This window comes from Drosophila nasuta, chromosome 2R, assembly GCF_023558535.2.
Source record: "Drosophila nasuta strain 15112-1781.00 chromosome 2R, ASM2355853v1, whole genome shotgun sequence".
In the NCBI taxonomy this organism is placed as follows: domain Eukaryota; kingdom Metazoa; phylum Arthropoda; class Insecta; order Diptera; family Drosophilidae; genus Drosophila; species Drosophila nasuta.
In genome coordinates, this window is record NC_083456.1 from 32,911,052 (window position 1) to 32,930,228 (window position 19,177).

General features: G+C 41.5%; 1 protein-coding gene across 1 annotated transcript; it reads left to right on the top strand.

The window, feature by feature from the left end:
• The first annotated feature begins 1,686 nt into the window (after positions 1-1,686).
• On the top strand, positions 1,687-15,327 carry LOC132784257 (probable basic-leucine zipper transcription factor Q). Its single transcript, XM_060789750.1, has 5 exons — positions 1,687-1,815; positions 10,259-10,352; positions 10,428-11,661; positions 11,754-11,963; positions 12,859-15,327. The coding sequence occupies exons 1-5, from the start codon at positions 1,749-1,751 to the stop codon at positions 14,374-14,376; spliced, it is 3,123 nt and encodes a 1,040-aa protein (XP_060645733.1). The 5' UTR covers positions 1,687-1,748; the 3' UTR covers positions 14,377-15,327.
• Positions 15,328-19,177: the final 3,850 nt, after the last annotated feature.

A 19,177-nucleotide genomic window follows, 5' to 3' on the forward strand; every position in this document is an offset into this window, starting at 1 on the left:
CACAGAAGAAGATGCAGAAGAAGAGTTGAAGACTTGACCAAATGTAACTGCAGCACAAACTACAAAAGATACAAAGATACAAAGATAAAGCAGATCGCTGGGTTGTCTGCTTGGCAATTAAATTATAATTAAGAATCCATTGGAAATTTCACTCTTCTTATGCTTAATTAGCCATGAGCTTTGCTTTATGCAAATAAAAGTAAAACCGAAGCAACAATGGCAGCTAAATTACTTTTGCACAAGTTACAGCGAAACAAAAGCCCACAGACGCAGAAAAAAATATATTCGTATACAAAAGAAAAAAGAAAAAAACTTTAAATTATATAATTAAAAAAAAAATCTTGACGAAAATAGACGAAAGTTGTAATTTGCAGCCAAGCAAACGCGGCGACAGCGTAAGAAAGATGAAACAGAAATAGAAACAGAAAACGTGAAATGAGAAATGAGAGATAAGCAAAGAAAAGAAACGAAACGAAATGCACACAACAACAGCAACAACAAAAGCAATGCTTAGAAGGCAGTCGACAAACGGCATTCGCTGCGCCAACTGAAGAAAGTTAAAGTTATAAAAGTCCATTTGAAACGTTGTGGAAACGAAACAGCCATAAACTGTAAATAATTAAGCACCAGCAAGTGTGTGTGTGTGTGTGTGTGTGTCTCCCAAGGCGAAAGCACACGACGAAGAGCAAGAGCACATGGCGAAGCCAAACTGCAGACCAAAACAAAAGACTTCAACGAAGAACCAAACTTCGTGAGCGAGCGCAAAGCTGCCTGCTACAAGAGTGTGAGTGTCGTAGCTGTGAGTGTGTGAGTGAGTATGCGTGTAAGTGAGTGTGTGAGAGTGAAAGAGAAAGAAATGGTAATGGTAACAGAACCAACTCCAAGAGTGAATGCGAAAGGTGTGTAAGTCTTTATGTGTGTGTTGGTTAAGCGAAAGCGTCGCCGCAGCAGCAACATCGAAGCGAAACAAAATGGAATGGCATGAAATTTCTTAGCGATCTTTGAGGATAAGCGCTGGTTTCACTGCGCGCTGCCGCACAGACGTCCACAGTTGTTCGAGGCAGACGTTACGTTCAAACGGTCGCGCGCAAGAACTGAAAAAAACTAAACTAAACTAACCTAAACTAAACAGAATACAGAAGAACTCTTTTAATGCAAAGTGTGTGTGTGTTGAATTGAGACATTGCCAATTCTATAAAAGCAAATCAAGAATAATAAAAGTGATAAAGTGATAAAAGATGTGCAGCAAAATGTTGAATCCTCTTGACTTTAGTGCGCCTGGAATTTGAATTTGATTTTCACTCCGCAAGCTCTAAAGCGTTATTTACCCAAGACACAAGCGTGTGTGCGAGCGAGCGAGAGAGAGAGGGAGAGAGTGAGCGAAAGAGAGAGAGAGAGAGAGACTGTTTTGTGTTCTCTGCATATCAAGCGACAAGCAAAAGTGAAAGTGTTTTTTTCATGCGGCTTTAGCTACAAAGATTTCTGATTTAAGTTTTTCGTTTCGGGGCCTCTTGAGCGGCCTCTTGAATGCCAAATATCTGACCATGGAAACCAGGCAGACCAAAAAATAAACCCAATAAGCAAAGCAAAGAGAAACTATCAATACAATTTTAAACAATTTCAAGTGTAAGTGTGCAAGTGTGTATGTGCATTCCCATAACATTGGATTACAAATCACAAATAGAAAGCAAGGATAACAAAAAGCAAAAGCAAGGAGCATTAACTCAACAAACAGATCACAATTGGATATGGCTGCCAACGAGATTATGGCACCGACAGTCAACGCAAACTGTCAATACTCGACCAGATATTGCTGTAAGTACAATGGGGCGCATACTTGATATCTGAATATCTGAGTGTGCAATTGCATTCTGTAGTAGAAAGTAGAGATCGCATCTCAGTCTTCAACTCCAGCTCCAACTGCAGCTCACCCAACAGCGAGCAAAACGTTGTTGCCCCTCTTGAGCATCGCCATCAACTGCGCCAAGCCACAAACGTTTCTTCTGCTTCTACGCGTCTCTCTTTCTCTTTCTCTAGCTATCTCTATCTCTTTCTCTTTCTGTTTCTGTTTCGCTGCTCGATGTTGGCTTCTGCATCGTTGCTACGACTCGAATATTAATAGGTGAAAGTTGTTGCTTGATTTTTTTTTCTTTCTTTCTTTCATTACATTTCTGTTTCTTTTCTTTTTCATTTCTTTGGCTTGCGCATTTTCTTCCAAGCTGCCAAGCTTCAAGACCCTTGCGACTTGCACGATTTATGTTTCCTTCGTTCAAAACTTGTTTCGTTGGCCCAATCTCTTGGCTTAGTCCTGACCCATTTTTTGTCTTTTTTTTTCATGTTGGCCTCAAGTCGGAGTCTGAGAGTCTGAGTCCAAGGTGGATTCTCGCATTGCGTAGCCTTCGCTTTGCTTTGATTACTTTTGTTTTGTTGTTGTTGTTGTTGTTGTTGCCTGGCCTGACTTGCTGTCGCTTTGGCATTTCCATTTCCATTATAATTAAGCTCTTGCATAATCGAGTTTTGTTTACAAATATTTTGCTGCTGCTTTAGCGTCGCTTTTTCGAGTTCAATGTCCCAACTTGTTGCTCGATTGCAACAGCTCCTGGGCGACGACGCGTGTGGATCTCTCTGGAATGCACGGCGTATGCGCAATATTTGTTGTATCGATTTCTGGTTTCGATTTCGATTCGAATTCGAATTCGATTTGATTTTGATTTCTATGCATTGATATTTAGCTCGATAAATATTGTTATTGCTGCCACTTTTGCACGCGCAATTATTTAGAATGACTCATCGGGTTTTCTGTTGGCCAACTCACAAAACTGTTGCCAAAAAAACTAAAAAACTATGTGTGAGTGTATCACGCGTCTTATTTTTTGAAGTGCATAACAAGAAAATAGTTTAAAAGTGTTGGAGTCGATGCGAGCTGATTCGAGCGGAGGTTGCTCAATAATACCGTTGCTTGATAAACCGCTACAAATTACATACATCCATACATCAATACATCAATATATATATATATTCAGAGTTGTTGCTGTTTTGTGTTTCTTTTTCTGTTTTCTATTTTCGTTTTGAATGCGATTATGCAACCTGCGCTTGAGCTTCGCTTGTTTTCTTGTTTTTGTCGCTTGTTTCTGTCGCTTTGTCGTTTGTCGTTTGCCTCCAAAATGTTGGCCAAGTAACGCGCTGTCGCATCCAATAAAAGCGTCATCATTAGGCGCACAAAAGAGAAATTTAGCCTGCGCTTCCCTCCCAGCAAATAGAATTGCAACTTAAGTCTTAAATATTTCGATTCCTAACTTGCGTGAGTTTCGCATATTTCTTCAAAGCGAAGCTCATTCGCTTCCTGCTCCAAAAGAGTGCACATTAATTACTCGAAAATACTCTTATGCAATGCTTATGAATTCTTCGCTTTGGTTTTGGTTTCTTTTTCTTTTTCTTCGTCTTTTGGGGAATATTCCACAAAGTAATTTACTCAAATCTAAAAGCAATCAGCGCATCAATTACTTTAACTCTTTTGTATTCGAGAGATACAAAAGAAATGCTTAATCTATCGCATTTCGCTTGCCTTTCTTTGATGGACTACCACAACAGTGGCTCCCCCCCCTCCTTCTCTCTCCCCATCTTCATTCACCTTCTTCATTTTTTTGTGGTGGTTTTTTGCCCGCATCGCTGCTTCGCAAAGCGAAGTTTGAGTACTGAGTACTCGCTCGCTTATTAGAACTTTCACTTTAGGTTCACCTCAATTTCAGCGATGTTTCCCTCCGCTTCCACTCACTTCTTGGGAATATACGTATATTTGATGATAGTAGTATATCAAATATACCAAATATAGAATATGGTATATCTTTAGTATATTTGTGGTATATGAATTAATAATACCGAACAGTGTTGCCTTTTTCCAAATATATCTGGTATATTTTGTATCCTATGGTATATACCAAATGTGGTATATGGCAAATTTTTTAGAATATTTTAAATATGTTACTATAACAAAAATACCAGATTAATAATATGGTATATTTTTTGTGTTGTTAGTATATTTGTAATGTACTAAACCCATATACCAAATGTGACCTATGGTATATTTTCAATGTAGTACTATATCAAATATGTCAAATGTGGCCTATGATATATTGTTAGTATACTTTGAATGTTGTACTGTATCAATATACCAAATGCGGTCTATGGCATATTTTTAGTATATTTTAAATGTGGTACAATAACAAAAATACCAGATGAATAATATGGTATATTTTATGTGTTGTTAGTATATTTTTAATGTACCAAACGAATATACCAAATTTGACCTATGGTATATTCTTAGTATACTTTGAATGTAGTACTATATCAATATACCCAATGTGGCCTATGGTATATTGTTAGTATATTTTGAATGTATATAGTACTAAATCAAATATATCAAATGTGGCCTATGGTATATTTTTAGTATACTATGCACTAGTACTAGTACTATATCAATATACCAACTGCGGTATATTTTCAGTATATTTTGAATGTAGTACTATATCTATATACCCAATATATCGCGATCGCGTTCAATATTTGCAGTAATTTCGAAATAATTATTCGAATTTAAAAAGCTGACAGCCAAGTGGGTAATTGCGCATGCAAAAAAAAATCAAAGACAAGCTAGAAAAATCATTTGCCAGCAGCTGAAAACAAAATATGATTTTTGGCTTTCGTTTGGCGAAGGTTAACTCTTTATGTAAGATGCCACAATTTGATTGGACTTCGTTTTGCTTGTTGTCTGTTTTTTGCAGTCTTGAAAGCACAAACACTCACACACACACACACACATAAAGCTATCTACAATATCTTTAATGAATGATTTGGTTTTTAATTTTTTTCCCCCCGCTCCAAACACATTTTTTTGTTTTGCAATTTCGCGAGACGCGCCAAAGTCATTTGAACCTTTGTCTGTATCTGTATCCACACGATCGCATCTACGGCACGTAACTAATGCGTGAGTGTGTGCGAGAGTGTGTGTGTAAGTGTGTAAGTGTGTGTGCGTGTGGCTCTTACCGCTATTTACATTAACGAACGTTAGAGCTTTACTTGTGCTTTGTTGTTTCTACTGCTGACGCTGCTTCTGACAGCGCAAAGTGAAAGTTGTGTGTGCGAGTGTGTGTGTGTGTGTGCTGAGTTAAGCTTAGCTGACGCATTATGCGAGCACACTCAAAATTATTGCTTTATATAAATACAGAGAAATAAATACAAATCAAGCAAAATACCCCAAAGAATATCGCACAACAGAGAAAATGAAATGAAAAGTGTTTTCCATTCGCTTTCGTTGAAATCATAAATCAAAGCAGCAATTAGAAAATGCAAATATAAAGCGACAACATCAACAGTAACAGCAACAGCAAGCCACAAACAGCAGAAACAACAAGCTTATCCGGTGCAGAAGTTGCTCATACGCCGCGTTGCACTTTCGAAAAAAAGCAACAACGAGCAACGTGCAACGGGCGAAAATGCAGAAAGAAACGAAGGAAAATCTTTGTTTAAAGTTCATAAACCTTCTGGCAGACAAAAGCGCCTAACGAGCATTGCAACAGGCGATTTTCCACCACCAACAGCAGCAGCAACCACTTTGGTTGCAAGCAGGTTTCCACTTCTACACAGCAAAACATGAAAAGCTGCAGATTTCCCAAACAAACTAGAGAAATTGAGCAAAGCGCGACGAGGAGCGATCGCATAAATCAGAGCCAGACGATAAATGTATTAAGTAGAAATATATTTCCTAAATTACTTCTGACAACGTCAGCAACAACAACAGTAAACAATCATCGTTGAATGTTGATGATGATGATGATGATTGTTCATGCTTATAAGTAGTACGGAATTTCCACAGTCGCTTAGCGTACATTCAACTTGGCGGGGCATGAAAATCACAAATCGCAAAGAGAAAAGAGTCACTTGCCACTGGCAGCGTGGAAAATTCCCTCGTCGAGTTAATTAGCAACTTTTGACTCTGCTCTTTGTCTCCTCTCTTGTTGCCTTTCTTCTAATTTTCGGCTGGAAAAATGAAAATGAAAATGCGCCAAAGCAACAGACAGAAAAAGATAAAAGAGAGTTGCTGCCTGCTGCTTTAGATTATGGTAAATACATTTCAGCATCATTTGGGAGAAAGTAAAAGCTGAGAGCTCAGAGCTCAGAGCTGAGAATTAAATGGTTGCTGGTTGCTGCTGCTAACTGTTTGCGCTGGTCGATGACTTACACGGCCAAGCGCCAACGGGGCGTATGCGCATTGTCAGTGCTCTGTGCTCGGTGCGGAGAAAACTCTCAAGAAATGCAGCTCGAGTAGAAAACAGACTGCAACTCTGTTGCTGTTGTTGTTGGAAAGCCGCATCAGTGTCTCGTATTTCATTCGGAGTCTGGTTTTTTGTTGCAGTCACTGCACAAAACGCAGCAGCAACAGCAACAACAACAGTAACAACAACAACAACAGCGCCAACGCAGTCGAATTCTTGCATTCGCCTTGGCATTGCCATCATGGCAATCGAACAGCCAGAGTTTCACATTGCATTCAGGGCCAGCTTCACTCGAGAGGAGATTGTGGAACCCAAAAAAAAAAAAAAAAAGATACTTTCGAGCTGCTAGCATATCATTTCATGCTCAGAGTTCGTTCACAGATACTTGATACTACAACTAAATAATGTAAAATAAAGTGGGACAGCGAGGAGGATATAAATTACAGCTGTACGTTAGGTAGAAATATGACAGATCGAATAGTTGCGATTTATATAAGAAATATGAGCAATAAAGAAGATATTTTTTGCATTAAAATAGTTGATGAATTCAATGATAAAGAGGTAAATAAAATGAGCAGTTAGATGAGAAATGAAAAAGAAATTGCATTATGAATTCAAATATGTTTCGTGTTGAATTTTGATTACGTTTTAAGACTAACTTTAGTTTTATGATTTAAATAAGTAAATTCATATGTATATGCTTTCAAATATGCTTTACTCTGTTTGATAAACACCACAAAATATAGTTAAAGTAGCAGAATATTAATCAAATATGCTGATTCAATCTCCTCCCCCTCCTGAAAAGTTAGACAGTTAAATATTCAAACTCTTTGACAGCTTAGAAATCTCTTGTAAAATAGAAGACAAGCAAGAAAGCTACAGTCGAGTGTGTTCGACTGTGAGATACCTGTTACCCATTTTGAATAAAAACAAAAAAGTGCAGTAAAGTATACCAAATTAATATACCGCGAAAATACTACAAAATATACAATTTTGGAAAATATACTATAAAGTACAAAATATACCCGCTATCCATTTTAAGTAAAAGCAAAACAGTTCGGCAATAATTTTAAAATATACCAAACTAATATACCGCGAAAATACTAAAAATATACCATTTTGGAAAATATACCATAGAGTACAAAATATACCAGATACCTACTGCCCATTTTAAATAAGAGCAAAACAATGAGGTAATAATTTTAAAATATACCAAATTAATATACCGCGAAAATACTAAAAATATACCATTGGCTGCATTTCAAATATTTATATAGTACTACATTCAAAATATACTTCAAATACCATTGTCTTTATTTGGTATATTGATATTATACCACATAGTACAAAATATACCATAAAGCAATTAAATATACTAGATTCACATACAGAGTCAATTCACAGATTCTCTATAACAATGCAAATAGATTCACCGACAGATAAATCGATGTTTTGATGGAAAGAAAGAAATACAGCTGAAGATAGAGAATCTAATCGCAGCTAATCCATTTGGTATTCACTTTCGTCGGTGATTATTGAGAGTAGGGCACGTCAACTAGCTTCACAATTCAATCCTGACCCAATTACAGATTCTCACGCGAAGAATAGATCGAAGAGTGAAGAAGAAAACTGTGAAAAAGCGAAACGTCACGCTTAACAATTTCGCATTTAATCAAGTAAACAAATAAACAGAGAAGTCAGTGGGGAAAGAAGAAGAATAGACTTCTATCATAAAAGAAAGGAAGCACCATGAAAGCCATGTCGAAAAGAAAAGCAGCTCGAAGAAAATGCTGAAGATTCTCCCGCAGAAATGCAAATGCTGCCGCTGCTGCTTCGATGGATGGATGGATGGATGGATGGATGGATGGATGGATGGATGAGTGTGCAGTTCCCAACAAAGGTCTAGAACCGGTTCTTTGGCTGCGAAAGTGCTCCAAACGGAAGTGAGAGAAGCGGAGAGCGGAGAGCGAAGAGCGAAGCTGCCAAGCAGAACGAGATAGCGACAGCCAAAGAACCAACAACAATAAAAGCTGAAGCGACGCGTCTTTGGTCAAATATAGGTCAAAAGAGAAACTAACGGTACACGTCGCTGTAGCTGAAGAGTTGTTGAAGCTTTGTTGTCGTTGTTGTTTCTGCTTCTTTCGCTTGTCTGCGCGAGACCCAAGACAGAGAAGTTGATGCTGTGGCTGTTGCTGTAGCTGTGGTTGCTGATGATTTGGGTTACATAAAAGGGCGCGAACGGAAAGTAGAAACCAGAAGACCACTCTACAACAGTGCGTGTCTCTACACACACACACACATACACATACTAAGACACACACTCACACTCATACGCACTGTGGGACGACGGCGCACAAAACTTGTTGCAAAGAAAGTGAAACTCTTTTTGTTGACGCGTCGCTCCCCCAGGCAACGATTTGAGCCACTTCTTCAACTGCTGTCGCTTCCCCCTCTACCCTCTACCCTTTCCCCTTGTTGCTTGTTTTACACTGCGATTGCTGTTGTTTTGGCTGTTGCGAATCTTTGGCTTATCATTTATCTGCTTATGAAGTGTTTTCTTGGCTTTTATTTCTTTTGGGGTTGGGCTAGGTTATAGCTGGCGATGCGAAATGAATCAAATGGCAGATGCAACCACGCGATATCGACGGCATGGCCTTGCCCTGCCATGCTCAACTATATAGATGCCATATCTATGTGGGTAATAAACGCCACACACACAACACTGCATTGACCCACAAAATGTGTTCAAGTTATTTCGTTTGTCAGTTTCATATACGAGTACAACAAAATAAATAATCGAAATCAAGTTTAGAAAGTCATTTTCGTGGGCCCAGCTAGAATGCAGTCTCAAGTCTCAAGTCTCGAGTCTCGTGTCTCTCAGGCTGTGTCTCCTTTGTCTGCCGCCGCAGTTTTTTAGATCCGGCTTCGCGTCATTTTCTCTCAGAAAAAAAAGTGAACGAAGTAGCAGGCGCACAGCATCGACTTTGGCTTCTTGGCCAAAGCCAAAGCAAAGCGAAGTGAAGCAAAGAGAGACAGACAGACAAAAATCCCATCACATACTCAAGTGTTCAGCGGTTGCTGGTGGTGGTGGGGGGAAGAAGGGGCAGCAAAAAGTGAGCGAGTAGAAATTACGGTAAATAAATAAATAAAGAAAGACGGCAAAAAAAGAAATAAGCGAACGTCGCGTCGTCATGAGCGAAAGTGAAATCTGCTAATGAATTCTTCAACGTTGAATAGTTTTCAGTCATTATGGACGCCAGTTGAGTTTAAGCCGTTGCCCATGGCGTATACTTGATTGCACATACATATGTACTAGCTAACTAGCTGTCTCTTTCTCTTAAGCTATCTCTTTCTCTGCTGCTCATCAGCAGGCATTCAAGATGCGATTTAAGCTGAGCTGATCTTGCGTTTTGGCTTCGGTTTCGGTTTCGTTTTTGGTCTGAGCTGGTAAAAGTTGCTAGATTCGTTATAGCAATTAACCAGCAGCAGCAACCAGCAGCAGCAGCAACCAGCAGCAGCAACTCCATCGATTTTGGTGGCAGCCAATTGCAATGATTATTTTGGTCGAGGCGCTGCGAATTGCTGTGACGGGTTCATTGAAACATTGCAGTTGCAATTGCTGCTGCTTGAGGTCTTAAACTTGACTTGCAGTTGCAACTTGTGGCAAGTAGCAAGTGGCAAGTCGCAGGTGGAAAGTTGCTGCCACTCAGATCAATGCCCCCCTCTTGATAGATCATTTAAATCGAGTGATTAACATTTCTGTTGAATGCCCCCCGTCAATAAATATCTAAGCTACATATGTTGCCCCCTCTCTTCTCCGTCCCCTTAAGATTGCCCACTTGAGAGTGCTTCGCATCTACTTATAACGATCCCTCGAGTTGCGCAATCGCCATCAACATCAACATCCACATCGAAATGAAAATCGATTGCATAATTATTGTGTACAAGCAACAATTGTTTAATTTCTCATTTCTGTTCACTTTCAGGGGAAGCTGAAAAAGTCAAATCATTGATCAGATTACGGGCCGAACTCTCGCCACTCTTCACGGGCAAAAGAAACGCCTCGAAATATGCCTGGGCGTAAGTAGATCGAATAGACTCGAACTCTCTTGAGGGGATTATCATGAATTACTCTTCTCTCTCCCTCTCTCTTAGTGTGGTTGAAAGGGAACTTAATGTACCGCTGCCGCTGTCGAAGATCATCAAGAAATGGAACAATCTCCTGCAGGAGTACAAGGCCATCAAGATGTCCGAGGAGCCGAAGAGACGCGAGTGGCCTTTCTTCACACTGATGGATGTCTACTTCAGCGACCAGGTCAACGATCCCTCGCTGCGGCTCTTCTCCTCCACCAAGACCCTGAAGGAGACCCTCGACGACAGCGTCTTCGAGGACGATCCAATCATCGCCTCGGCCATCGCAGCCGCCACCAGCGGTGCCTACATGGAGATCGATGAGTTAATCCGTCGGCAGAAGGAGCGAGCAGCTCTTGCTGCCGAAAGGAAGCTGGCTGCAGCTGCGAGTGGAGCGAGTGGCGGGGATTACAAGTACGATCTGAAGCCGATGCTGGGCAACAGCAACAACAGCGGCGGTGGCAACAACAGCAAGTTCAACAGCAACAGCGACATGGTGAAGCTGTCGAAGAGCGTCGACGATCTCTCGATGCAACAGTACAAGATCAAGCAGGAGCTGATGCGACAGCGCGAACAGGAGCAACAGGAGAACATGGTGAAGATCAAGCAGCAGGCACGCCAGCAGCAGCAACAGGCACAGCAACAGGCACAGCAGCAACATCAGCTGCAACAGCAACAACAGCAACAGCAGCAACGTTTCCTCGGTCATCAACCGTCGTTGTCGCCGCATCCGCATCGCTTGCAGTCGTCGGCGACGCCGCCGGGATTGCAGCATGCACTGCAGCAGCAGCAGCATCTGTTGCAGCAGCAACAGCAGCATCTACAACAGCAGCTGCAGCAGCAGCAGCAACAGGCGCAGCAGCAACTGCAACAGCAACAGCAGCAGCAACAACAGCAGCAGCAGCAACAGCAACGAGAGCGAGAGCGGGAGCAACAACAGCAACATCATCATCAGCTCGCTCATCCACATCAGCCGCCGACGCCGCGTCCCAGCTCGCCACCAACCACCGCACAGCAGATCCACATCACAGCCACACAGCATCAGCAACTGCAGCACAAGCAGCACCAGCATCAGCAGCAGCAGCAGCAGCATCAGCAACAGCCCTACACCGATCCCAACACCATCGATCAGTATCTGCTATCGTGGAACAACTTCCACGGCAACATGTGCCGCGGCTTCCACTCGCTGCAGAAGGACGAGAAGATGGTGGACGTAACCATTGCGGCTGGCGGCAAGATCTTCAAGGCCCACAAACTGGTAAACTGATGGCGCACCCCACCGAACAGTTCCTTTAACAGCAGATGCGTCTTCCTCTCTTTCTCTTCCCTTTTTGTTTGTCTCTCTTTCAGGTGCTGTCCGTCTGCAGTCCTTACTTCCAGCAGATCTTCCTGGAGAACCCCTCGAGTCATCCCATTCTGCTGATGGCCGATGTCGAGGCCAGCCACATGGCCGGCTTGCTCGACTTCATGTACAGCGGCCAGGTGAACGTCAAGTACGAGGATCTGCCCGTCTTCCTCAAGGTCGCCGAGGCCATGAAGATCAAGGGGCTACACACAGAGGTAAATTCGAGGTCTTCTCTATATTATGAAGTTGATTTGTAAATGGAATTCGACATCGAATTCCAATTTCAATTCGAAATCGAATTAAGCTTAACATTAGAAGCCAAAAACCTAATTCAAGACAGCTTAGCCTTGAACCCAATTTGCTTAATTGAAGTTAGTTGTGTTTCGAACCAAAAAGCAAAACCAAATTCACTTTACAACGCTGTTGCGTACATTGCTCATTAAATATTTAGAAAAGAAATCAAGTTAAGTTTCTCTTTATATTATTTAGATTATAATTCAATGAAATGTCATAGAGTAAGACAAAGTAGTTCACAATGATTAATTAAAGTGAGCGATGTTTCGAACCAAAAAGCAATACGAAACTTAGTTTGCTTTTTGCAGTTAAAAAGCATTGTTCTCTTAATAAAATAGATTTTTCAATTAGCACAAATTTCAGAACTATAAATTTTAGAAAGACATAAAGAAGTACAAAATAATTACCTGATGTGAGGTCTCGCTTCAAAAAGCAAAATGAAACTGAACTGAAACAAGCCTCAAATCATCTCTTCATTAATATTTTACAATTCATTAAGTTTCATTGAGCATTAAATTTGCAAAACATAATAAAAAGTAAGGCAGAGTACTTTGGTTCATAAAAATTCATTTAGCTAGCTTTCGAACCAAAAAGCAAAGCGAAACCCAACGAGGTTTGCAACCCTGCTAAGAAGTCTTTCCTCTCCTTTGAAAATGAATTGAGTTTTACGTGTTTCTAAATTAACAAAACTGATCAGAAGGTAAAGCAAAGTACTTTGGTTTATAAAAATGTATTTAGCTAGCTTTCAAACCAAAAAGCAAAGCGAAACCCAAGGAGGTTTGCAACCCTGCTAAAATTCGTTCTTTTCTTCGACAGAAAAACCTGGACAGCGATGCCAGCGACATTAGCTCGCCACTAGAGAGCGACGGTACTGAGTGCCGTTATGAGAGAGGCACTCACAGCGTGAACATCACCAGCGGACACGCAGGAGGCTATGGCGCCTCTGCGTTGGAGCAATCCTCGCTCAACGGTCCTGCGCCCATGTCCCTGGCCAGTCCAGGAGGTCAGGGGCAGGGATATGCTGGATTCCGGGAGCACATCAAGTCGAAGGCCACGTTGGCCGAGAGCTTCATGAAGAATCTGAATCGCAACAACAACAACAACAGCAACAGCACTAACAACAACAACTACAGCAACAGCAGCAGCAACAACAACAACAGCAACAGCAATCTGTCGGATGCGGAGAGCAACTCGTTTGCCATTCTGCAGGCGAACAGCAAGAAGATGCTCGACTCGGCACGCAAGCAGCACAAATATCTGGCCAAGAGGAAGATCCTGATGCACTACAACAACACAGAGCTGGGCAACACGGAGGCGAAGCGCCTCAAGGAGATGGACAGGGAGCGAGAGCGGTATCCGAGCGCGGAGCAACACGACGATGCGCTGAACAACAATCACAACTACGGACACAGCCAGGACATCATGGAACCCATCACGACGATTGTGCCGAGGACTCCAGAGCCGCAGCCTCCGCCGGCCACGCACAACAACAACTTCAAGATACGCCTCGTGGAGAACCATCATCTGACCAACAACAACAACAACAACAGTAGCAACAACAACAGCAGCAACAACAAGACAACCAACAACAGCAGCAACAACAACAACAGCAGCAACAGCAATCATCATGATGATGAGGAGGCATTGAATTTGGTGAATGGCAACAGGGCACGCCCACAAACGCCAACGCCCCCGCCAGACATACAGCTGGTGAAGCGTGAGCTGGAAGTGGAGGCGTCTCCGGGAGAAGCAACCCACAACAGCAGCAACAACAACAACACTAACAATGGACACGATGAGGATCTCGCGACGTTTGAGCGTAAATACGATGACAACAACAACAACAATCACGGCATGGACATGGAAACCGACTCGAACAACAACAACAACAAGCCAGAGTCGCCCAACAACAATAACAACAACAACAACAATGGAATGGGAGCTGGCTTGGCTTTGGCGCTGGGCAAACACAAGTTGCTGAATGCGATCAATCGCAGTCTGGAACTGGAGCAGGAAAGGGAGAGGGAGAGGGAAAGGGAGCGGGAAAGAGCAGAGACAACAGAGCACGGCAACAGCAACAACAACAATAACAACAACAACAACAACAGTAGCAGCAATGGGGAACACGACAACGATGACAACAACAATCACAGCCAACACCTCGATCTGAGCACCATCAAGAACATTGCCACCGCAGAGATTCTGTGCGGACTCAAAAGCAAAGTCCTCAAGCTCGAGGAGGAGCAGCGTGAGAGAGAGCGAGAGCGAGAGAGGGAACGCGAGAGGGAGATGGAAGCCTGCCGCAGTTTGAGCGAGATTAAGAATGCCGATTGATAATGATCAGCGCGGGTGATCGGGGTGGGATTTAAATATATATAACATATGCATTTGATTAAATCTAAAAGTGAAAAGAAGAAGAGGACAAAAACCTAAATACAAAATATATAGAGAGTACATATAGCGAATCATCTAACATATGTATGCTACTTATAGTTATTTATTATACCTTTTACCATACCATACAATATCGTATATCGTATATCGTTAATATCGTTAATGTAATTTTAAAGACCGCAATCCAGGCAAGACTTGCGGTCCTCCATTCATTTTTGGTTAGTTGGTAGTTTCCCTCAACTCTCAAAAGAAACAACAAGAAACACTTTCGATTCCCAACTCTTCCAACCCATTTAGTTGCTAAGGATCAGATATATTTTTATCTACTAACAATTGTTCAGTTATTGAATGAATTTCAAATTTAATATTAGCATTTGGAAATTGGCCCTGTTGCAATACCTTTTAAGATCTAATTAAACAACATTATTATTACCTTAAACACAACAAAAAAAAAACACTGCAAAGCACAAAGGACGAAAAGAGAACATCAATAAGAAGAGGAAGAAGAAGATCGAGTCCTTTGATTGATTTGCTAGAAAAACTTTTGCATCATGTATTTTGATGATGATTATGATAAAATGTATCTCAACACCAATCACGCATACATACAAAAAACAAACAAACAAACAAAACACACACACATTCACATATACATACATATATATAGTAGATATATAGATATGCATCTCGTTTTTAGTTTTAACTTGCCAGACCACACTTTGGATGTCGCGCTTCTCCTTGAACCCTGGAAACTGGTTCCGTAAAATTGTTAATTGTTTTTTAAACGCTGATGCGGCTGGAACGGAACCTAACCTCAAACCTCACACACACACACACACAAAAAAAAAACAAAACGTACACACACTCAATTCACACACTCACACACACGCATATTTGTTATACATATACAATACATATTTTAGAATCCACGGCACAGTGTAATTCGTACAATATTTATTAACATTGTTTACATTTAATCAATCGTACAACAACAACAACATTTGTGTAGTATTTCATATGCTGTTGAACATTTACTTTCATGTACAAGGAATCAATGAAATAAAGAAACTGACACATTCAAAAAATGCAAACTTGCCCGTTATTCCAGTGTTTCAAAACGCTGTCAAATAGCACAGCAGTAGGCACAGGGTGCTCCAAGCCAAACATTTTAGTTAACAGCATCAGGATACGCAAGGCAGAGAGAGAGAACAAGACCCATGTAACCACGCCGTTCTCTCTCTTGTTGGAGAGCAACAAACGCGGAATACATTTCGGGTATTTTCGGGGGTTGATGGATGGGGGCGCGCCTTTTTTGTTCTTTTTTCACAGGCGCAAGGCAGTGTAACTGAAAACTCACAGACGAAAAGCCGAAAGCCGAAGCAAGCACGAAGTCCTGCCCAAACATCGCATACACACACGCACGCAAGCAAACGAAACGAAACGAAACGAAGCGTAGCGAAGCAGCCAACGACTGACTGTCTGTCGCTGTCACTTAACAGCACACATTTAACAGCGGCAGCTGGTGTTAACAGCAGCTGAAACAGAAATAGAAACATAAAGCAGTTAAGTTGTCCATTCTGTACTCTGTTCTCTCTGCTCTGTTCTGCTCTGCTCTGCTCTGTTCTATTCTGTTCTGTTCTGTGCTCTGTGTGTGGTTGTAAAAAGGCGAAAACGTCACGAGAAAAACCGGTAAATAAATTATTGCCAATTGAATGGAAAATGCTAAGTAAATAAATGCGATAAATAAATTGCAAAAAATCAAACGACAAGTAAAGAACCAGAAAATGTGCATAAATGTTTAAAATCATGAGTGAAAAACTACAAAGTGAAAATGGGCAATGATGAAAAATTGTACGCAGAACAAATGGCGTTTGTTGCTTTTTTCATTGCTCGCTTGGTGTTTGCGGCCATTTCGAAACTGCGCAAAAAACGGTTTTCCTATATATACACACACACACAATACATACACATATTTAAGGATTGTGAGTATAGCCAAGAAAAACTCCATTGTAAATGGGATTAAATGTCCAGCGGAGCACCCTGTCTGCATCTGGCTGCGACCTGCGACTTGGATACGCAGGGCAGCGCATACTATATTGGATTTTCAAGGATTGCTGTCTCCAATTAAAGGATCCCCAAATAAGTACAACTACAACTTCAAGTTTTACGTACTACGTATTGAGGCGGCTTTTGGGCGGAACGTCAAAAGTGGGCAACGGAAAAGGGAAAAGGTAGCAGCAGTAGCAGAAGCTGAGGAGTGGACGAGGACGTCGCGGCCGTCGCCCCGAAACAGGAACAAAGCAGCAGCAGCAGCAACAACAACAACAAAAAGCATACGAGCCATAAATGAATTTTACGTATTTCGGTATACACACGACAAACGCCGACGACGACGACGCCGACGATGACTTTGATGATGATGACGATGATGATGAGGTTGTTGTTATTGCTGCTGCTGCTGCTGCCTGGTAATAGAGGGTGGGTGGCGGCAATAGTAACACACAGATACGCACACATACACAGACACCCTAACTCTTCACAGCAGATGGTGGGTACAGAAAGAGAGTGAGCACGAGCGAGAGAGCAAGGGAGTCAGCTTCAGCAAGGCACGCCGACTAGGCGAGAGAGCGAGAGCGCGAGTGCCGCTAGTGCCGGGTACGTGCCAAACAAATAAGGGATGTTCGGTCGTTCCGTCAGTCACTACTCATGTGTACTTATGTATACACACACACATGCACATGCATACATATTAATGTGTATTGTTCAATTCGAATGCATGAACTGCAATAGCGGCAGCAGCAGCAGCAGCAGCAACAACAATCATTAACACACAAATCAATAAGCCGACTGGGCAACACCCTGCAATCGCACACATACACATGCATACATACATATGTATGTGTGTATGTGTAGATTAAACTGTAACAGAAAATTGCAATTCGAGCAACGAAAATTCAAAAATGGTGGTGGTTGTTGTTGTTCAACACTAGAAAAGGGCGCGCACGAGGGGAGAATAAATACAAATACACACTGTCTTACGCATGCACACATACACGCATACGTACAAATGTAAATGACGCAGACAGCGGGTTCACAGTTAGACTGACTGGCAGACATTTAAGCTGCGGCAGAGCAGAGGGCGGTGGTCGCAGTCGCAGTTGGCGTCGTCGTCGTTGTTGCCGTTTTACTGCCAGGCAATACACACACACGGATGCAGGCGTAGGTGTGTGGGTGTGTATGCATGCAACATGCCGCAGATTTCGGCTACTTAACCTAGAGAGGAGCGAAAGGCAGCAGCGAACTTAAATCCCGTTGAATTCGCATGAATAACGGAAGCTACAAACTCAACCAAGCACACACACGCACAGTTTGTATATACTCGAGTACACACGCACACGCACACACACAAACGAAAAAAACGTTTAGTCTTACGTTACGTGCACACAAACGTAAGAGAACCGCTTACGTCGTCATCACTGCCGGTTACCGTCTTCTGGTTACGTGAATTGTATTGTAGAGTTCGTTTACACGAATCAATGTGTGCGTGTGTTTGTGTGTGTGTGTGTGGGTTTGCGAGTGAGTGAGAGTGAGTGTGCTTGGGTGGGTGTGTTCTTGTCTTACTTACAATGTCATCAAAAAGGGCTGAGCATGATATATCTGCATTTGAAGCGTATCACAGCCAGCTTTGATGGGCATTGCAAAGGGCAACGTAGCTGAGAAAGTATCGAGTATCGAGTACTTTTGTACTATTTACTATTTGCGACAAAGCAGATTACAACAACGCCAACAAGTGTTTGTATCTCTCATTGCGATGCCGCCTTTAGAACGTCGCGACTATTTCCGCTTCCTCCGCTTCGTCGAGAGATGGATACTCGACCCCATTCACCAAATTCTTGCGTAACTCTTCAAGGGGTTGTGAAATGTTGTAATTGTCAAGTCATATCACAGCCATTTTGATGAGTTTCGTGCGAATTGCTGGAATCGTAATCTCGATGCGATGGCATCACTCTTCTCTGCTCCTTGGACAACTTTCTTATACCATGTCGTTAAAATGTTTGTGACCTTATGTATTTTATATCATATCACAGCCATTTTGACGAGTTTGGGTAAAGAAATCTCAACAGATCCATTGATACACAAAAATGCTGCGAGTGCAAGGTAATGAAAAGGCAATATTCTTTTTTTTTTTTTAGATGTTTTGTTTTTTGTTTTTTTTTTATGGTTTTTGTTTTTATTTTTATTTTAATTAATAATTATTTGCTTTCTTTTTTCATGTAAGGAAACTTTACAAAACAAAACAGGACCACAACAGATGCATCTTGATCGTACTGAATATAATCGAACTGATTAATGACTGGCAAAGGATTAAGACGTTTTCTCTGATGGACAACGGAGGCACTAAAACCCAAAAACCTGACTCAGATTCGCGCTCTTCTCTTAAATGTTTGTTCAATGTTAAACAGAAACGGAAAAGAAATTAAAGAAAAGAAATTTTTTGAAAACAACAAGGATTTGAAAATATCTCGCATTGAATTATTTTTGTTTTTTTGTTTGAGATTTTTATAGAGATATAAGAAGAATGCTACAGAAGTGCAAACAAAATTAAATTTCAACAAAATCAATCAGTTTCTACAATTTTGGACATTAATCTATCGACTCTTGCTCCTCCCTCTCCTCCTCCTTAATTCACATTCGTCATGTCACGTTTCCTCGGTTGCGCTTTTCCGTCAATCAAGCAAAG

Excerpts from the sequence above, each read along its gene's own strand:
- LOC132784257 (XM_060789750.1), top strand. The coding sequence starts at position 1,749 with ATGGCTGCCAACGAGATTATGGCACCGACAGTCAACGCAAACTGTCAA. Across the intron at positions 1,816-10,258 it reads ATACTCGACCAGATATTGCT|GGGAAGCTGAAAAAGTCAAA; the intron begins GTAAGTACAATG and ends GTTCACTTTCAG. Across the intron at positions 10,353-10,427 it reads GCCTCGAAATATGCCTGGGC|TGTGGTTGAAAGGGAACTTA; the intron begins GTAAGTAGATCG and ends CCTCTCTCTTAG.